Source organism: Miniopterus schreibersii, assembly GCF_964146895.1.
Source record: "Miniopterus schreibersii genome assembly, chromosome: X".
NCBI lineage: Eukaryota > Metazoa > Chordata > Mammalia > Chiroptera > Miniopteridae > Miniopterus > Miniopterus schreibersii.
The window spans coordinates 101,722,805-101,743,226 of NC_138104.1; the positions used below are offsets into that span (position 1 = coordinate 101,722,805).

Sequence of the window (20,422 nt, forward strand, 5' to 3'; positions counted from 1 at the left end):
GAGGAGGTGGGGGAAGCCCTGGCTGGTGTGGCTCAGTGGTTGCGCCAAGAGGTCACCGGTTCAATTCCTGGTCAGGGCACATGCCCGGGTTGGGGGCTTGATCCCCAGTAGGGGGCATGCAGGAGGCGGCCAATCAATGTTTTTCTCTCTCATCAATGTTTCTCCCTCTCCTCTCCCTTCATTTCTCTCTAAATTCAATCAAAACATATTTTTAAAAAAGGAGATGTGCAAGCAGGGCAGGCAGGAGAAGATGCTGGACAAGCGCATGGTGCCCATGGGGCTTAGCGACAGCCTGTCCCTTGGGGGACACTACAGGGCCATGGGACCTGAGCCAAAGTAGCACAGACAAGCCCTAGCTTCAGACTGCCCCAGGGGAACATGCATTTCAGGGTGGGCAGAATCTCTGCTGGGAGTCTGAGAGCAGTACCCTGAAGATGTCGCGGAGCACGCCAAAGCTAGGGTGGGGTGGGAGGTACCCAAGGGGACCCAGAGGGGGGCACAGAGACTACCCACTACAGTTTATTACTGTATGACACTGCTGTGGGCTTTTTCTAAATTAGACTTCAGATGGACTGTAGCAGTGACAGTAATGACAGTTTAAAAGCGCGAATGACGTCACATGGGAAAGTAGGAAGACACAAGTTTGGGCCCATGCACTGAATCTGGAGTCCAGAAGTTTCCAGACTACCACAAACTTCTGAAACCGTGACACTGTTCAAATTTCTTAAAGTTGCTTAGAATACAACACACGTTCCTCAAGGTTGAAGGTCAGGGATCATTATTTGTTTTCCTTTTTTGCCAGCACAGTGTGTGCCAACTACTGGGTGTTAGTTTCTTAACTCCTCTTGTAACAAAGGAGGGTCAGTCAGCGATTAGGTACTTAGTACACAGGAGAGTGACTGAAAAGACACTGGATTCCAAGAAAGCAGGTAGGAGCGCTTCAGTGCCCCGAAAGCAGCCACAGGTAGAAACTAAGGACATGCAGTCTGAGCCCGGCCAGTACAGCTGCTCTACCTGTAGTTTTAGGCACTTGTATGTACTTTTTATGCACATGTATGTAGTTTCGTGTACTTGTAACTACTTTTATGCAGGGAACAAATCTGGAAAAATAAAAATGTTTGTGAACTGCAATTAGAAATTCAAAGTAAATATAGCAATAGCTTTATTGAGCGCCATGGCACACGTGTGTGTGTGTGTGTGTGTGTGTGTGTGTGTGTGTGTGTGTGTGTTTGCTTACAGTTTACATGGCTGCCTTCGTTGAGTAGAAGAATTTCAATAGGGAAAGACACCCTACTTTGAAAGGTATACGGGGCACCCTGGGAGGTAGTAACACTGACCCAGTTTTCTGGCCGCGGGCGGGGTTGCAAAGCGGCCTGGACCCTTGAGCCTAAGGGCTGTGGCTGCTCATCCCTTGCTGATGGGGAAGGAAAGCAGAACGAAGGAAAGCAGGAACCTAGGAGCCTAAAGTTCCCTCATCCTTGAACTCTCCTACATGAGGGGAATTGATTGAAATCCCTTACACATCCAACAAAGACTCTGCTGTGTGGAATTACAGAAGAGTCAGGGTGTGGAGCCGAATTTAGCAGCCAGGCAGTCTGCTTGCCTCCCCAGAGAACAGATGGGGGTGGCATCTTGACAAGCAGGAACTGGGACACATTGGTGGATCACATATTTACAGTGGGCAGGACTCGGGCAGGGACTGCAGGCTTCCGAAAATAGTCTGAAGTATACACCCAGAACTTAAAGCAACGAATACAATTTCACGCTAATTTAAATGGTCTCAGAAACCATCTCCTTTTAATGGTGTCAGGAGATCAATTATGAAAACAGGTGAACAAGTCATTATCATGCCATAAAATAAAATTCTACAGAGCCACATTCTCAAAGAGTGGCTGCTGAGCCTTTGAATGACAGATCTGTTTCTGAGACGAGCTGACAGCCTATGAAAAATGCACAAAAAGGGAAACATCACCTGGAAGTACAAAATCCATTATTAATGCCATGGCTTCCCTTCGTGGGGCCACCCAGCGGTGCAGCGAACACACTGCGGGGGGGCGGGGGTTCTGGGGCCGGCAGTCTGCTCACCGCAGCAGCGCCGTGACTCACGCACCTGAGTGAGGGTCTCCTGCTCGTGCAGCAACAGCAGCTTGGTTCCCGCCCCTTCTGTCCTCTGCTCCAGCATGAGCGAGAAGTGCTCGATGCCTTTGATGGAGAGCTTCTCTTGAAGGGTTAAGATGACATCCTTACAGAGGAGACATTGACAAGAGGCAATCAGAACCGAGGGAGTCCTGTGGAGTCCACCGCGACCGCAAAGGGTCATGCAAACGGGCTTCAGATCTTCAGATGCTATACCTCTGGTTGAGTCTGAAGCTGGATGCTCCAAAGATCCAAAAAGATACAGAAACGAGGTCTTCTCTCTTCTCCCTTTTTATTGGCCTCCCTCACCCCCAAGTCTTTATGGGATTCAGAAACAGGCAACAAGGTGAATAGCTGGGGGAGGTGCTTGCCTGTAACTTAAGGTCTTACTCTAGAAAGGTTATCAATAGGTTGGGCAGTGTAGTCAGTTTGATTCCCTTTTCTTCTAAATGGGGTGGTAATTAAATCCCCTCTGAAAGTGGTCTACCCAGAGGTCGGCAAAATAATGCCTGCATGTCAAATCCAGCCCACCATCTGTCTGTGTATATAAAGTTTTATTGGCACACCGTCATGCCCATCAATTTATGCATTGTCTCTGGCTGCCTTCCTGTGAGTTGAGTAGTTACCACAGAGACTCTCGAATGGCCTTTGAAATGTATAATACTTGCTATCTGGTCCTTCACAGAAAAAGCAAAAAAACACTTGCCAACCCTTCACCTACTCTTTTGTAAGGTGGTAAGGAATGTGGGCTCTGAAAATAGTCTGGCTCCTAAGTCCTGCTCTACCCAGTATTAGCTGTGCAGCTTAGGACAAGCTGTTTAACCTCCGAGTGTCTCAGTGTCTCTGTCTGTAAACTGGGCATAATAATACCTGCCTCAGGATACATATAAGGACTCCATAAGTTCACACACAGAAAGCACCTATTCCACAGTGTGGCACAGAGTTAGGGCACTGTAACAATGTACATATATTAGCTGTTATTTTCAGTCTCTGGGGGAAGGCTTGGAATGAGCAAGCTTTGGCAGCAATCCTTCAAAAGAGTAAACATCTGTGATCAGAAAGCTGTTCCATACACAAACACATGTTCACCCTAATGCAAAGCTAATGTCCTCAACCACTGCTTTTTTCATGTACCTGAAAACTAGTCAATGATCTCTCTTCAAGATCATTTATACTCAAGTGCTAAAAATTCCTAAGAGCAGTGGTATTCAGCCGGGCCGATTTTGCCCCACAGCAACATTTGGCAACTTCTGGAGATATTTTTGGTTGTCACAGTGGGATTGGGGATGCTAGGCATGGAGGGGTACTACTAAGTACCTTGCAATGTACAAGACAGTGCTCACAACAAATATTTAGCTTGTCCAAAGTATCAACAACACCAAGATAGAGCAACCCTTCCATATATAGAATTGCTTGCTTGTTTTTTTTACTGATCTTTGTAAGGTTTAGATTCTTCTCTGTGGACTTTTTATAATGTCTTCAGGCCCCTGTAGAACAAAGATGCACACACCTACCCACCACCAAAAATAATCATTCAACAGAAATGCCTTGACTATATTGAATTTCATAAAAAGATTTTCTGTTTCATAATTTTTTGCTCAAGGCCCAGAAAAGAGAAAACAAGACCAGTCTTTGTGTAGCAACATATACTTTATAAAACCTCCTGAATCACCAGGGAGGACGCTGGGAAATCAATAGCAATACTTTGTTCCTATTGCGACTCTGCAGCAAGAATTTTGGCAATTTTTATTAAACATTGTCATATCCCTTTCATAACTATACTATTTCCATTTTATGCCTAGCAGCCCGTGCCTATTGTGATCATAAGGCTGTTAGGTACAAGATAAGATAACTATAATTTCATGTGAACTTTTTGCATTGCTTCCTGTCTTCTCATTGTCATCTGCCATCCTCGGGGAAATCAAACTTAGTCTAGTGTGTGTTCCTGTAATAAAGAGGCCAGAGGGAATTTACAACAGGAGTCAGTCTCTTCTATATTCAGATTTCCTTCAGTTAAAAAATGCATTCAAGCCCAGCTGGTGTGGCTCAGTGGGCTGAATGTGGCCCCTGCACCGAGAGGTTGCTGGTTTGATCCCGTCAGGGCACATGGCTGGGTTGCAGCTTGGTCCCCAGCAGGGGGCGTGCAGGAGCAGCCAGTTGGTGGTATTTCTCCCTCTCATCCATGGCAAGGAGCTTTTCTGACCAGCTGGTGTCACAGAATAAGGTGGTTGTGTCTGAGGGATCTAGAATAATGAAGCTCTGTGGGTGCGGTCAGGGGTCTGCAAACTGTGGCTTGTGGGCCAAATCTGGCCATGCCCATTCATTTATACAGTGTCTGTGTAGTAGAAAAATCCACCCAGCCTAAACAAAGGTTTGCCTCTTTGCCCCTGGCTCTTGGGTGGTAACTGCTGTGACCTTGGAGTGTCCTGCCTGATAGGAGTAGCTTTGTTTACCTGGGGACCTGGGGCCACACCAGATAGTCTGTGCTAACAGTGTGACTTACGGTGGGCCCTCGGGCCATGTGGTATCAGCTGGACCTTTGGAGGGGCTGGGTACTAAGGTGAGCCACCCAGGCGGTCAGCTATGTGTGAACACCACGTCATCTGGCACAACTCCACGGGGCGAGGACAGCGGGAAGCCCTATGCCCAGTCTATTCCCTTTGTTCTTTTTCCTGTTGTTGATTTCAGTTTGTAGCCTTTTGCTATAATAAACTGTAACTGTCAGTATAACGATTTGCTGAGTTCTGTGGGTCCTTCGAGGGAATTGTTGAACCTGAGAGTGGATTCTATGACTGTTTTCATGATATAATAGCAGAGCTGAGTAGTTGCAACAGAGGTCAAATGTCCTACAAAGCCTACAATATTTACTTTCGAGCCCTTTACAGAGAAAGTCTGCCAACCACTAGGTTAGTTGATCAATAATTAGAGTAACAACTCATTATAAATTGATTTTGAGTAGGAATAATGGCAAAGGACTTTTCTAGTTATCACTATTTAAATTAGCAGTCTTGTGTGAAGGAAGTTCATATTTCATCTGGAATGATTTAAGGATAATTTAAATGCTCTATCATCAATCTACTCTTATTGTCTGCTCTATTACCTGCTAAATCACTACCTATTTAAAGCAGTTCAAAACAAGCTGTTTGCTGTTATCATGATCATAAGAATGCACAGTGAATGGGCCTTTGCCGAAAGCTTTCCACTCATAAAGTTTATGCTGATTAATTTTAAAAATTGAGAATTCGGGGTTGACTATTAATAGACGTTTTAAATACACAGTTGATATTCTCTTGATACATGATTGTACAAAATCATCACTAGGTACTTTTTTTTTTAACCTCAATAAAATCTTTTTTACTGTGCATTTGAAGAAAGTCTATTTTAGGCTGATGGAGCATTAGGGAGCAATCAATTTCTGAACATATGTTTGTTCAATAAAAAAGAAAATATGTGTTTTTTTCCCCCAGGAAGGAAGCATGGGGAGAAAAACCTATATGCTTTGTTCTAATACCCATGACGCAAACTCACCTGCGGCCCTGAAATACAGTAGCTCCCCCTTACTTGCAGTTTCACTTTCTGGGGTTTCAGTTACCCACGGTCAACTGCAGTCCAAAATATTGAAATAATTTCCAAAATATTGAAAATGCCAGAAATAAACAATTCATAAGTTTGAAACCGCACCCTGTTCTGAGGAGTGTGGTGACATCTCGCCCCACCCCCGGGATGTGACTCCACGCTGTACACGCTCCCGCCCCGTTAGCCACTTAGGAGGCGCCTTGGGAACCCGGTCGGCTGGGATGGCGTCACAGAGCTTGTGGTCAAGGCACCCGCATTTTACTTAATAATGGCCCCGAAGCGCAAGAGCAGAGGCGCTGGCAACGGAGATATGCCAAAGGAAGGCACGAAGCGCTTCCTCGCGGTGGGAAGGTCAGGCACAGGGAAAAGCGGAGGATGTACAGGGCTCAGTGCCATTCCAGGTTTCAGGCACCCCTGGGGACCTTTGAGGGTGTCCCCGTGGATAAGGGGGTCTACTGGACTAGAACTGCTTTGTGGCTCTTCCTTTTCACCTCTTCTCCTAAAATGTGTGCCTCATTTCTGCCTTTTATGCGTCACTTCCATGAGAGTAGTTACAGTAATTAAAAGTGAATGTTATCTTTACATTATTCTATCCCTCATTTTTGCCGGACACCAAAGTAGCAGATATTCAATTAACAACTAACATCTTAATCTTCTTGGTGGCTAACATTGCTGAGAAATCATGCTGGCTTCGGGCAGGGTGCCAAGCCTTCTTGGTGACAGTCAGGCTATTTTAATTAATCTGCAGTTGCATCAAAATGACTAGCTGTAGTGGCTCATCGCTGATGGCATATTAGATTGTTTTGCAACACACACACACACACACACACACGAGAACCTTCTTAGTTTAAGCTTTTTGTTTTGGTTTGGTTTGAAGTATTCATATGCTACCTTATCTGGAAGCAGCCAAAATAATGATCAGCAATAAACAGATAGTCCTGAAAGAAGGCGCCGTCACACGGGCCTGACAGCGCAGCTTTCACTTCCTACCTGGCATGTCCAGGTCTGCAGTTCAGGGGTCCTCTTACCTTTATGGAGGTGCTCGAGTCAAAGCGAAATGATTTGGTCTGCCCATTTTCCAGATAGACTTTCAAAACATTTGGCATAAAAAGAAGTGAATTATCCTTAACAGTTTCCTGTTTAACAGCAACAACAAAAAAGAAGGAAGGGTTTAAGTCAGTTGAATTACAGTTCTGCTCTTTGCAGTGGTCACAGATATCTACAATTTATTTTAACACAACATAAAAAAATTGAACTCTGTGAGGCCAACCAAAGTGTTCCTTTGGTGAGATCCAAGTTCAGTTGTTCATAGGAAAATTCTTTTCCAGCTACAAATAACTCAGTTGATTCAAATAAAAGATCTTTTGCCATCAGAAAATCAATCAGATGAATTTTTCTTAAATCAAGGTGTACTACTGGAAAATGCAATTACAGAAATGAATCCTTTGTAACTAAGCCACAATCTGTGGGACCAGAAGCCCAGACTTTAGCAGAGCTGTATGTTTTGCCTGTTGGCGCCTGGCAGAGGTCATAACAGCAGATCACAAGCATTAATCAGCCTCAAATGTGAAGTTATTTTGTGAAACCATTTTTAGCTCATTTAGGAAGATTCCCCAAACTCAAAGGGGACATAGAAGGAATGGGGTAGTGTGTTAATGGAGTAAAACACTAAGTCTATTACCAATAGATCATAGTTTAAAAATAACTCAAAAAGAGGTACTTGAAACACACCCCAAAGTAAGCAATATAAATGTATCCATGTGAATTTTCTCTATAATCAGAAGTAGGCTGATATGTAAGGGGGAGAAAGAAGCTGTGTGATGAGTTCCGCGGACCCTTGGAGTGAGCGTTACTCACATGTGGTTGCTTGTGAAGTCACAGGAGTCCGGGGGAACTCAGCAATTATGAAAGCACACATCCCTTGTTTTACAGCCGAGGAAACTGAAGTTAGTCCGTGAGGGTTTAATCCCTAAGTGCTTCTGGGACAGGCTTCCTGCCTTCCACTTCCTATTTCTTTCTCTGAAATTCCTTCCTCTCTTTTCTACTTCACACATGACTTCTCTGCCGCCCAATTCACTGAGTTCGTTTAGCTCCAAGTCCCGAAGAAATGACACAGAGTGATTGAGAAGAGCAAGAGCGGACCGCAAGGGAAGCCAGCCACAGAGGCTGGGGAGGGCCATGTGCCTGAATGGCTCCGATATACACAGGCCTGTCACGAGGCACCGGGGCTGCAGGAGACTATGGCCCCCAGAGCTGTGCTCTCACACCAGCTGCCTGGAAAGAGCACTCTTCTGTACAAGGGCACAGTGAGATGGCCACAGCATCTTCTAGAGTCATATTCTCTAAGGATGCATAAGCTGGGGGCCCACTCTCATGCTGGGAAGCCTGAGAAAAGATGAGGGACATTTCACATGACCTTCTACGATACAGCGACTCCTCTGCGGCTGGAACGGCCTTGCTCTGAAGTGATAATGTATGGTAACTCTGCGTCCGGAGTGGTGGAAATCCACTGAACTGTGTACAACAAACCGTGGTGGGGCGGAGGCAGAGGGGAGGAGGTGATAGATGGGCGACTGGGAGGACAAGACCACAGCTAACTGCTCACAGGGCAGCACAGTGACAGCCTTAGGCCACCTCCCAGAAGCATCACAATAGCATGACAGACGGGCCAGCTAAGCCCCTGGCCTCCAAGGAGGGCAGACAGAGGTCAGCGAGCTTGAGCTCAAGATGCTTCGACCATGAGTGTCTGGCCCAGGATGCGCAGGCCTACATCTTCAGGTTCAGATCCAGAACAACACTCAGGGAAGAGTTTATGACCCATAATGAGCATGGCATGGATTTTATCCTTGTGGGTTTATTTAAACAACACCAACAGCAACCATGAAACCTCAACAGAAAAAGCTGGTACTTCAAAGATCCATAAAATTAGTGCCCTAGATGATAGCTTGCTAAAAATCTAAAAAATGATGCTATTTTTTTTTTTTTTGGAGGAAATTGAAACGAAAGTGTCCTATTAATGTTTGCATTATTTATTTTGAAGATCAATTATGTGTCTGAGCAATCATGATTTCTATCAAGACCTGGAAATCCTGGCAGTATTTTTTCATTTCTGGTTGTATATATGAAAGTTTTCCATCATTTTAACTTCTTTTCCTTTTGATAAGTTGAAACAATAAAGACATTTTATTGTGGAAATCCAATACAAGGAAAAAATTATTGGAAATACAAGACTTTTTCCAGAATATACAAGGGGCTGTCATGAAAAAAGGCTTAGTTGGCAGAAAGGGAAGAAATAGATGGAAGTTTCAAAGAGGTGCATTTTACTCATGAGGCAACGTCAGCGACCCCAAGTCAATCCTTTGCAAAATAGTGAGGTCTCCAACACTGGAAGTGTTCAGGAAATACTGGACTATTCTGGATTGTGGAAATGCTAGAGGGGACATGTAAGGATCAAGCCCTTTACAATCCTGAGATTTGACACCCCTGTGAAATCCAACAACCGATTTCAGATAGACCATTCCAGTGCGGCCACTGGCTTTGCTTAGTGCCTCAGTGGCTCACTCTGCGTCACAAACAGGTGACTGTCAACTCACCGACACCTGGCCGTTGATGATGACCTCCTCGGAGAAGCGCACTTTGACAGGATTGGACTTTAATCTGGCCTTTTTTGCAGCACTTATAAATGCTGATTTGGGAGACTAAAAAAAAGAAAACATTTTATCTTATTATTGATAACATAGTGCAAACCTTTTGACAGTTGTTTTCTATCTTTATCCTTCCAGATATGCAATATTTTTGAGTGTTTGCTACACGCCCAATTCAAGGATGAAATACAAATTATGGATGCAATCGAAACCCTGTCAGACTCACAAAGTAATAAGTTTGAGTTAGTGACCAGCCCAGAACTACAAGCAGCACGTTCCACCTTCTTCCCGAGCCCTTTCCAAGGACCTTTGCACATGACGGCTGTCAAAGGACCGAAACCCCGATTTTGATGCGGAGCCTTGAGTGCCACGTGGGAGGGGAGGAAGTAGCCACATCTAGTGCTTGGTTTATGATGAGGGGATCACTAATTATGTTTTTTAATAAGGTGGAGAAGAGCCAGTGATGGTTCTAAAATGACTGACAATCTCATTGTTATTCACATTAAGGGTATACAGGCATGTGCGCAGGCAAATACAGACAAGCACACGCACACACGCGTGTGCCCGAAACTTGAGTTACAGCCTCTTGTCGGTAACCTGTGATCCTGCGGTCTTACTGGGCAGGGTCGGGAGGAACCCTTGACTTAGAATTGAAAGTTGACCTCATATTCTGCCTTTTCTTATAGGTTCTTTGCACTATCTGTTATTGGAAAGAAGGCTGAGAGGCTCAGTTCTTTTTCCTCAGAAATGGAAAAGTGCGGTGGGAAATCCTGCTTAGAAGGGTGCTGTGATCCAAGGAGATCCCGACTTGCATGATCTTGGTAAACTTATTTCATCTGAGAATCATCCTTGTTGCATAATTTTAATGAAGCCCGAGGGGAAGGAAATTCATATCTAGTAGATGTATAAACCATTTATTTATTTTTAAAGAGAATTGTATTTTCTGTTGAACCTAACATAGAGGTAAATATTTAGTTTGAATCACACAATTGCTATTTTATAGATTAAAATGGTCAAATACTGGACACTGTATATAGTTCAATGTAATGTTCTTCATAATATGTAGTCCTAAGAGACTGAGGATGTTGTGTAAAGAATTCTAGTAATTGACTCTAGAATCAACACAGAGGCTCAACATTCTGTGCATTGCATTAATCTCAAGGCACAAAGCCAATTAGGGTATCCCACACTTTGAATTTCAAGTAAAGTGAAAAAAAAAAAAAAAGATTCCCATCTTTGTCAAATACAAGTGTACTTGAGACCAATTAAAAAACAATATGATTTAATGGTTAAGTAAAACGTGGTCTATCCATACAATGGAATATTATTCAGCCATAAAGAGGAATGAAGTTTGTACACTTGCTACACATGGATGAACCTCAAAAACATTATGTTAAGTGAGAAAACCCAGACACAAAAGGCCACATATTATATGATTTGATTCTATTTATATGAAATATCCAGATTAGTCAAATCCATGTAGAAAGATGTAGATTACTGGCTGCCAGAGGTTAGGGGAGGGGAGAATGGGGTGTGACTGTTTAATGGGTATGGGTTTTCCTTTTGGGGTAATGAATAAGTTCTGGAGCTAGATAGTGTCAATGGTTGCAAAGATTTTGAATGTATTTAATGCCACAGAATTGTACACTTTAAAATGGTTAAAATGTTAGATTTATATTATATGTATATAATAAATAATATTTTTACTATAATAATACAAACCACTGTACTAAAATGAAATTACTGTTAAAAACACACACACAATAAAAGATGTGTGAGTATATTCCTGGGTGAAGTTTTGCTTTAATACTGGGGGATTCTGTTATTTTGAAAGTTCCCCCCCTACACACCCACCCACCCTTTGCTCTGAGCAGTGTCAGAGGACTGGATGGATGGTTTGATCTCCAGAGCTTTAATTCCTCCACTTATGCAAGATGTTTCAAGAGAATGGCTGCCCTTTAAACAAAACAAAACAATACAACACAAAACAAAACAACTCCGAGTGGCTGCTCCTCAAAAAGAACAGCTTTGAACATACTCAATGTGACTTTCAAACTCCTACTGCAGAGCCGAAGCGATGACAGTGGTGCTCTCGTTGCTATCTTGGTAATTATAGGCCAAGTTCAGTAATGATTAACGAACAAATCTTACAGTAGTGAGTTCATTTGCTTTTGATGTATAATTTTTTAGCTGAAGGGAAAACATTATTCTCCTTTAATGATGTTAAGCAGGCGATATTTACATTGGCACAGTGAGCCGAGCACAAGTGGAGCGGCTATAATCAGGCTACCCTGAGCAGGCATTACTAATTAGATGAGATGTCAGGACACAGCAACACCCCCCTTCTCTGGTATTGTTCGGGAATGAAGGGCTTTATATGTGTTCGACGTGCCAGATACCGAGGTTTGGTCTTCTATGTATCTGCATTTTTTAATGTAATATTTTACCATATTTTTCTAAAATGTTGTACATAATTGCTTGCCTCAGTAAAAAAACATATTTAACAGAACTTAATTTTTATGCATATCATTTGCTGTGTAATCTTAGAATGCAGTGATGTTCCCATGGAAGTATATAGGGTTATTTGCCCCTAAGGTAAGTGACCCCACATAGCAGAACTTGTCAAGATGGGATGCATCTCTCTTCTCCCCATGGCTAGAGCGTGCCCACTGCTTGGAGCCTCATTCCCATATTTGTTCACTAATGACAAACCTGGTAATCTAGAAAATCCAGAAAACAAACTAGATAGCCAAGGTCATTAAGCAAATATTTTATCAATATTCTGAAGTCTAACTTAGAATCCATACTAGTTCATTTTTCTCTTTCTGGGTTTGTGACTATTTCATACAATCACCATATATTTTAAAAATTACTTTCTGACACTAAAATCATAAGCTCTTCAAGCCTGAAGGTTACTGAATCAACCAAGTCATGGCTTATCCTAGTGGCTGGAGTTACTTGTGGTTCACAGGAAATGCAAACCAGTCACAAAGATCTCTCTTTGGGGCTCAAAAAATATACTATGTGCACCACTCAGAAACCTGATGAATTAATTCTTAGCAACCTGCAGACCTGATCATAAGCACTTCTTACCCTGTGGTGGAAATGGCAAGTAATTACCATTTGGAATAATCAGATTCTCCTGTTAATTAATTTTAAGATTAGAAGGCCTCTTATCAACCCCTTTCCAAATTTCCTATGGCTAAGGTGGTCATGATAAATGTGTGGCATGTTCCTGATGCTTTTAGATGTTCTTAGAAGTCATTAGAACATAGCTTGAAAAAAAATTACATAAATAAGATTAATTTCTGAAACTGAACTGTAAGGTCTTGAACTTGCAATCCCTGTAGCTTTATAGTGGGCATTGAGGAAATGCTTGTTGATGACTGACTAGCCCATAGTTATCACTGGATAACAGTCTGGGCCCCCTAAAGCAGACCCTAAGACAAGGATTCGCAGCAGGGAGCTGATTTGAGAGGTGCTCCCAGGAGGCACAGGTAGTAAGCGGGGGAGGGGAGGCAGAGAAGGGAGCAGCCAAGTGTTCATCGCTGTCAGGCACCACTGGAAGCAACTGGAACTCAGCCCTACTGCGAACCTTAGGGAGCAAGGCCGACTAAAGGCCTGAGTCACACTGACAGAGGAAGGGGGGAAGTTGGGATCTTTGTCTACCAGCTCCTGTCAGTCGGTGACGGAATGGCCGCTCTTCTGGGAGTGACAATTCCTCAGCACTTCCAGTTGCTCCATGAGCATGTTCCTGCGGCCAGAAGCAGCCCACAGGCAAAGGGGATGCGGTCTCACTTCTAACGGCATCTGCTACACTGGGACTTCCATGATGAGGTCTTTAGCCTCCCTCAGGTGCGTGGAATGTGCTGGAAGGTAGGCAGGAAGTAGGGGTAAGCAAGCAGGCCCCTCAGCATTTTGGCCTAGAAGGAACCTGAAGGAATGTGGATCACAGTAGCTCAGGGACAGCAGAACTGAGAGTGACTTAACCAAAGTCCCAGAGTTGGGGTTGTGTGAGGGGAGGTTCTAGAGACTCTTAAAATACTCCTCGTCTCGGGTAAGGTTGAGCTGGGAAGTTCCAGACTCAGGAACTGGGGAAAGGAAAGAAGAAAGAACCTGGCCAAGAAAGATCTGTAATAAAAAATAGTAACAGTACAAAGAAAGAAGATAGTACATCAGAGCCAAACAAATAAAATTTATGAGATTCTCCTTCTAAAATTCTATACTGAAGAAATACAAATAATAATAGTACTAAATACAGACAATACTACTAAATACTAGTAAATAAGATTTATACACAAAGATGTTCTTTGTAGAATTAGTTATAATAGCAAAACATTAAAGACATTATAAAGGGCTCAATGATAGGGAGTTAAGTAAATCTTGGTTCAGTGTAATATTTTATAGCCATGTAAATGATGCTTATGTTGAATTCTTGATAACATGGGAAAGTGCTTGATATACTAAGTGAAAGAAACAGAATAAAAGTGTACATATAATATGATCTCAACTGTTGACAAGGCGCAGAGCAAAAGACTGGAAGGAAATAGGTCAAAATGTTTACACTGGTTGTCTCTAGGGAAAAGGTTTGCCCACACACATTTTTCTACTTCTATGTTTCCTTCTGTATTTATACATTTTTCCCCTAAGAAAAAAAAATACAGCTTGGCTGGTGTGGCTCAGTGGTTGATTGTTGACCTATGAACCAGGAGGTCACAGTTCGATTCCCAATCAGGGCACATGCCCGGGTTTCGGACTCGATCCCCAGCAGGGGGCGTGCAGGAGGCAGCCGGTCAATGACTCTCATCATTGATGTTTCCATCTCTCTCTCCCTCTCCCTTCCTCTCTCTGAAATCAATAAAAACATATTTTAAAAAATTGTTAAAAAAATAAAGTACAAATGGTAGAGAGACAGAGCCTTCCATATTACTTACAATAGAAGGCAGCAACTGATTAAGAATTATTTCTTCTCAAATAATTTCAGGGATCCTAAGATCTTCTTCCAGGTCCCCTTGACTTGGGCTTCATTGGAGACTGATTTTTGTGGGTGGGTCATGTTGGGCTGCCCTGAGCCCAGGCAGAATATGGCAAGAAGGTGTAAACATTGGCTCTCTGTCTAAACTAAACCTTATTATGCAGAGGAAATACATTAAAAATGCAGGTCAGCAAATTACAAAGAAATTAAAACGCTAATTTTTATTGTATGTAATAAAAATAAAATGTATGGACTTTGTTTTGGTCTGGTGAGCCATCTGTTTCTGTATGTCAATCCTGACTGCCAAGAGAATGCTTGGAAAATTAAAAAAAAAATTAAAAAAATTAAAAAGAAAAACACAATTTGCTTGTAGAAAAATCCAAACACAAAAATATAAGTAAAAATTTGCAATTTCTTCTTCTCTCATCTGCTCTTCTCTCTACATTTTATGTATTTAAGTAACTTTGGAGTTTCAACTCCTTTATTTCAACTCCTACTATTCAGAGGAGAAAGAGGCACTCTGGGGTAGATCAGGAAGGGAAAACTTTTGGTGGAACAGTAGATCCCAAGTAGGGGAGATTTTGCTCCCCAGGCAACACTGGGGAGGTGTCTGGGGGCATTTTTGGTTGTCACAACTAGGGGAGGAGGTGCTAGTGCCATCTAGTGCGCAGAGGCCCGGGATGCCGCTCAGCATCCTACGGCGCACAGGCAAGTCCCCTACAACAGAGAATTCTCCAGCCCAAATGGCAACGGTGCCGACAATGAAAAAGTCTAAGGTGGCGTTTACAATTTGTGCTGAGGCTGGAAGGGTGAGAAGGGTTCAACAAGGCCAAGGAGGCGGTGGGGTGGGGTATGTTGTGGGCACTTCAGAAAGGAGGTCTGCTTCAAGGAAACCAAAGATGAGAATTCATCTGCAATTACTGGGAGGGAGAGCGTGACTGAGGAGCAGAGGCACAGCTGCTGGCCGTAAGAACATGCAACACTTGCTCCTAAATGTTGTGGCTAAATGTTGACTTGCAATATAGCACAACAGCCAGAGCCACCTGAACACCCGGAAAATTCCAGATTACCTGTTACAAAGGAGTTCCATGACTCACCCATGATGGGTATTCATATGAACAACAAGTCATGCAGACTCAAATGGCAAAGAGCAAGCAGAGCCACAGACAACCCTTAACTCAAACGCAAAACTCCCGTCTTTCTTGAAGTCTACTGCATGGGGCAAAATGTTGCCCCCACATTGCAAAAATAACCTGGTTTGGGTCAAATGGTTCTGACCCCGCATCGCTAATAGATTATAAAGTGGAGAGAGAGAATTCAGGAAAGGCAATGTAAGCCTGAAGTTCCCCCAGGAATTTATAATTGGGCAAGCAGTTGCTTGTTAGGGACATTTACACTGGCTTGAGCAGAATGGATCTGTCCACTGCAAAGAAATGAAGAAGGGTGGATAGATTGAAGTAAGTGTGAGTGAGATTTAGGTTAACTGAAACAATCTAAAACCAGACCAGCTCTACTTTCCAGGGAAGGCATCGTGGGATCAGGAGGTGCTGAAACAGGGAGGCCCTTGGATGGGATCTAACCTCCTTCCGACGAGGAAAGCAGGGTTCTGAGCATGTGCAGGAATCACCCATTATATGGCTGGGAACTAGATCTCAAATCTTGGTTCTTTCACATCCTGTTGTCTCCTTAGATTTCAAATCAAAAGTTGTGTGTGTGTGTGTGTGTGTGTGTGTTGTGTTAGAAAGATGGCACTAAAAGTAACAGTCAATATGAAGCTGAGTTTTTTTACATATATTATCTCCTCCTTGGGATAATTTGTTTTCTTGGCTATTTCGATTTGCGCTCTGATCAGAATTTTGAGTACATTTTGTTTCCTGCCTAAAAGGCCTTACCCATAGCACTTAGGAGGAAAATTCTGGGATGAGATGAAGAGTTTGGTCATAAGATGGAGATTGGCAAGTACCAGAGCCTTTTAATTAATGTAGGAACACTCCAACTCTATGGGGAAGAAAATACAAGCATAATCAGGTAGGAATCTTCGCCACTCCAAGCGAAGGCCACACAGTGACTGACAGTAAATGTTTTGGGAAAAATCTGAAAGAATTTGCTTCAGCAAGTTTAGTTTAACTGACAATGTATGAACTTTATAAGTGATGGCAAATCTATAGAAACAGAAAGTAAACTATCAGTGGCCTGGGATTGAGGGTCAGAAGGGTTTCATTGCAAATGGGTATGAGGGATCTTAATTGGGGTGACAAGTGTTTTCAAACTGGATTGTGATGAAGGCTGCACACTTCAGTAAATTTTTAAAAATTCATTGAATTGTACATTTAAAATGGGTGACATTTATGATATGTGAATTATACCATGATAAAGGCGTTTAAAAAAAAAAAATCAGGGGACCTGAAGGCAGTGCAATTTTAATCACTCCCCACCCTCCTGACCAAGGCTGTGGAATGAAATTTTGATGACCATGTTACCTCTAATACCCACCTTTAAAGCAGGTCTCACAGAGCTATGTAGTTCTCTACAAAATTATTTAAATGGGGGTAAGAAAAACAATCATGCTTCAACCTCCTACAATTAGACATTCCCATTAGATTTGTGATTTTTATGCTGGAAATTTCAAGAAAGTCTTGAGCTTTGTGCCATTTCCAGATGTTAGAGTCGCATAGGACTGAACAGCTGATTTTGAAGATATTTAGGAAATGCATTACTTTCTTTTCTCTTCAATGACTGGGTTTGCCAGCATGAAGTAAAACATACAAATACTCCAGATTTTTAAACTCTGAATGCACGCTATTTTTTCTATTTTTCCTCGGCTGCTATTCATCATTGTGGTTTTACTGGAGTGGGAGGAGCAGACAGACACCTGCGCTCATGCCATGGCACTTTTACTCACAGGACACTTACAGGGTAAGGCTGAATGACTGTCAGGAGTATCGATTCTTTGCAGCTTCTGTAAAAGAGAAAAAACAAACATATTTATGAAAGGCACAGAGCCCGAGTTTTTACAGTGACATGTTCCTTGGAAATGAAATGTGTGATGCACCGGTGAATGTCACTTGGGCTCATGGGGCAGAGAATGAAGCAGCTGGGAAGTGGCCTTCAGACCCCAGAGGAAACCAGAACCAAGTGTCCCCGTGTGTGCAGGGGCCCGACTGAGCGCCTCCCGCGCTTGCTTACGGTGGGTGATGCTCTCTGCGGTGCCCAACTGCAGGGCCCTGAAATAAAACTCGTGGAGGGAAGATTGGTTTTAGAAGCATCAGTCCTTTATACTTCTCACTGCTCTCAAAATTGATTCTCCCCACTGGATTTTCCTTTAGCTGCTTAAAAATTTCTGTGTAATTTTCTGTAAGGGGGATAGATATTAAAAAATTCTACCAATGCATGGAAACCATTATTTTCTCAGGATCAGCATCATGAAAGAAAATGTCACTGTAGGTTTTTATGTAAAAACATCATCCCAGGAAACAAGACTTCCCATACCGAGTCCGCGGTAATGACGCCTACAACCTTGGGCTGATAAATATTTCAGACAGGCACTCACTGGGAAATATTTTTCACAATAGGGAACACTTTGTTGCTAAAGGCAGAACAGTGTAATATAATGGTTTATTTAATTTCCCCCAAGTAACCCAAACCTTTCAAATAACTCAAACCCTTGGGGGAAAATCATATTACCGGTTATAATAGTTTTTCTTCCTTCCTTCCTTTGTTCCTTTTTTTTATCATGAGTAGGAGAAAGGTCAGTTGCCACTTTGTTAAGGAGGAGCTGACATTTCCTACTTTAGGCTGTAATTAATTCCCTGCTTTTGTGATTTTTTTGTCCAAACACATAAAGTGAAGGGGATCTGTTGCAGGGCTGTTCCCTTGGAGAAGCCACTACAAATCACATTTCCAGCACATTTCCTGTGGTTTTGCCCACTCACGGCTGGCTGGGTTGGATCATGTTCTACTGATTTCCATGGCAGTGGTGGGAGTGGGCCCTGAGGGAGGGACAGGGGAGGAAGAGGGGAGAAATCAGCGGACCAGAACAAGCAGGACTAAAATGGAAGGAACTCGAGAAGCGGTGAGAACACTTAGGATGATTGCAGGAAGGCCGGTGCACTGTTGAGTGGCCCATCTGCTCCCATGAGTTCCGAGTTGCCAAGCATTGGCAGAAAACCACAGTAAATGGAGTAGACAGCCAGAATCCCCGTTCAGTGGGGTAACAGGGCAACAGTGTCATCAAAGGAGGATTCAGTCCGTAAGATGCATGATCATGCATTGCTGGTGAACATATCAACACGTGCAGCTACACAGGAGAAAGTATGAAATATGTAATATACCATTTATACAGGCCCAAAATACACACAGAAAACAGCAACAATATATTTGGAATAATGTAGGAAAAAATGACAGGATACACACTAAACATTAGAATGGTTTTCTCTTGGGGGAGATAGTAGTTGGTGTGAGCATAAATAAATAAAATCAGAGAGGGGCTTGGCATGAGTCAATGATTATAATCATTTATAGCATGAATTTATGAGTTTAATTCAACTCTCTGTAGCTGTGATTTATAAAAAAATCATATCTTGAAGAAAGATGAAATTTGGAGTAGTCATATGTCAGCAAATTTATGAACTGTTTAAGGCCAGGTGGCTCTTGGAGATCTCTAAAGTAATCCCTAATTTGCACACCAAGACAATGGAGAACCAACTTCCTAACTTTTGGGCCTATCCCACTGCACTGAACTACCTCTCCATTGCCAGATGTAACACAGTCCCTGGGCTCCCACTGTTTCCCATGCAGCTCTCTCCACGAGAGGAACGAATATGCAAAAGCAGCACAAACAGAAGCAAAGTACTGCTTCTTAGCCTCATTCAAGTTTCCCTCATTCGTAGGAAACAAGAAACATCCCTAACCTGGTGAAGGAAAAAGTCACATAAGTTCAGGAGGCACAGAGATTCCCAAGCAAGAAGAACCTTAAGAGGCCCATGCTCAGACACATCATAATTAAAGTGCCAAAAATTCAAGACAAAGAGAGAATTATGTATGTATGTATGTATGTATGTATGTATTTATTTATTTGTATTTATTTTTGTTCAAAATATTACAGATGTCCCTTTTTCTCCCCAATGATCCATTCCACCCCATTCCACACCCCTCCCCAGTCCCTCTCCACACCACTGTCCTTGTCCTCAAAGAAAGAATCTTAAAGGCAGCTAGAGAAAAGCAATCCATTACCTACAAAGGAGCTCCCATAAGGCTGTCACCTGATTTCTCATCAGAAACTCTACAGGCCAGAAGGGAATGGCCTGAAGTATTCAAGGTAATGCAAAAGAAGGATCTGAAACCAAGACTACTCTATCCAGCAAGGCTATCATTCAAAATAGATGGTGAAACAAAGAGCTTCCCAGACAAAAAAGGGCTAAAGGAGTTTATCACCACCAAAGCAGCATTGCAAGAAATGTTAAAGGGACTGCTGTAATAAGAAGAAGAAATAGAGAGAGAAACATAGGCATAAAGAATTAAAATGGCAATAAATAAGGACCTATCAATAATAATCTTAAGGATTTTAAGGGCGAGATCAACATCAATACAGTCATAGTCAGGGACTTTAACACTCCACTGACTTCACTGGATATGTCTTCTAGACGAAAAGTCAACACAGACTCAGTTACTCTAAATGGCACACTAGATCAGATGGATTTAATTGACATTTACAGAACATTTCATCTCAAAGCTGCAGAACATACATTCCTCTCAAGGGCACATGTGTCATTCTCAAAGATAGACCACATGTTAGGACACAAAAAAAGTCTCTACAAGTTCAAGAAGATTGAAATCATATCAAGCATCTCAGATCACAAGGACATGAAATTAGAAATCACCTACAGTAAAAACACTCAAAACATTCAAACACATGGAGGCTAAATAACATGTTATTAAACAATGAATGGGTTACCAGTAAGATCAAGAAAGAAATGAAAAACTTCCTGGAAACAAACGAAAATGAACACACAACAACCCAAAATCTATGGAACACAGCGAAAGCAGTCCTGAGAGGGAAGTTCATAGCACTACAGGCCTACCTCAAAAAGCA

The 20,422-nt window shown here is 42.6% G+C and overlaps 1 protein-coding gene across 3 annotated transcripts in view; it reads right to left on the reverse strand.

Annotated features, from left to right (window-relative positions):
- Positions 1 to 20,422, reverse strand: part of FRMPD4 (FERM and PDZ domain containing 4) — a 618,455-nt gene that overhangs the window by 26,701 nt on the left and 571,332 nt on the right. For 2 of the 3 annotated variants that reach the window (XM_081125794.1, XM_081125792.1), the window contains exons 5-8: positions 17,245 to 17,290; positions 9,306 to 9,410; positions 6,741 to 6,848; positions 2,111 to 2,242 (exon numbers count right to left, since the gene is read on the reverse strand). In XM_081125794.1, the coding sequence (XP_080981920.1) occupies positions 2,111 to 2,242; positions 6,741 to 6,848; positions 9,306 to 9,410; positions 17,245 to 17,290 (391 nt within the window). Of the gene's footprint in view, positions 1 to 2,110; positions 2,243 to 6,740; positions 6,849 to 9,305; positions 9,411 to 17,238; positions 17,291 to 20,422 lie in introns of all 3 variants that reach the window. The other variant, XM_081125793.1, reaches the window with a different exon arrangement.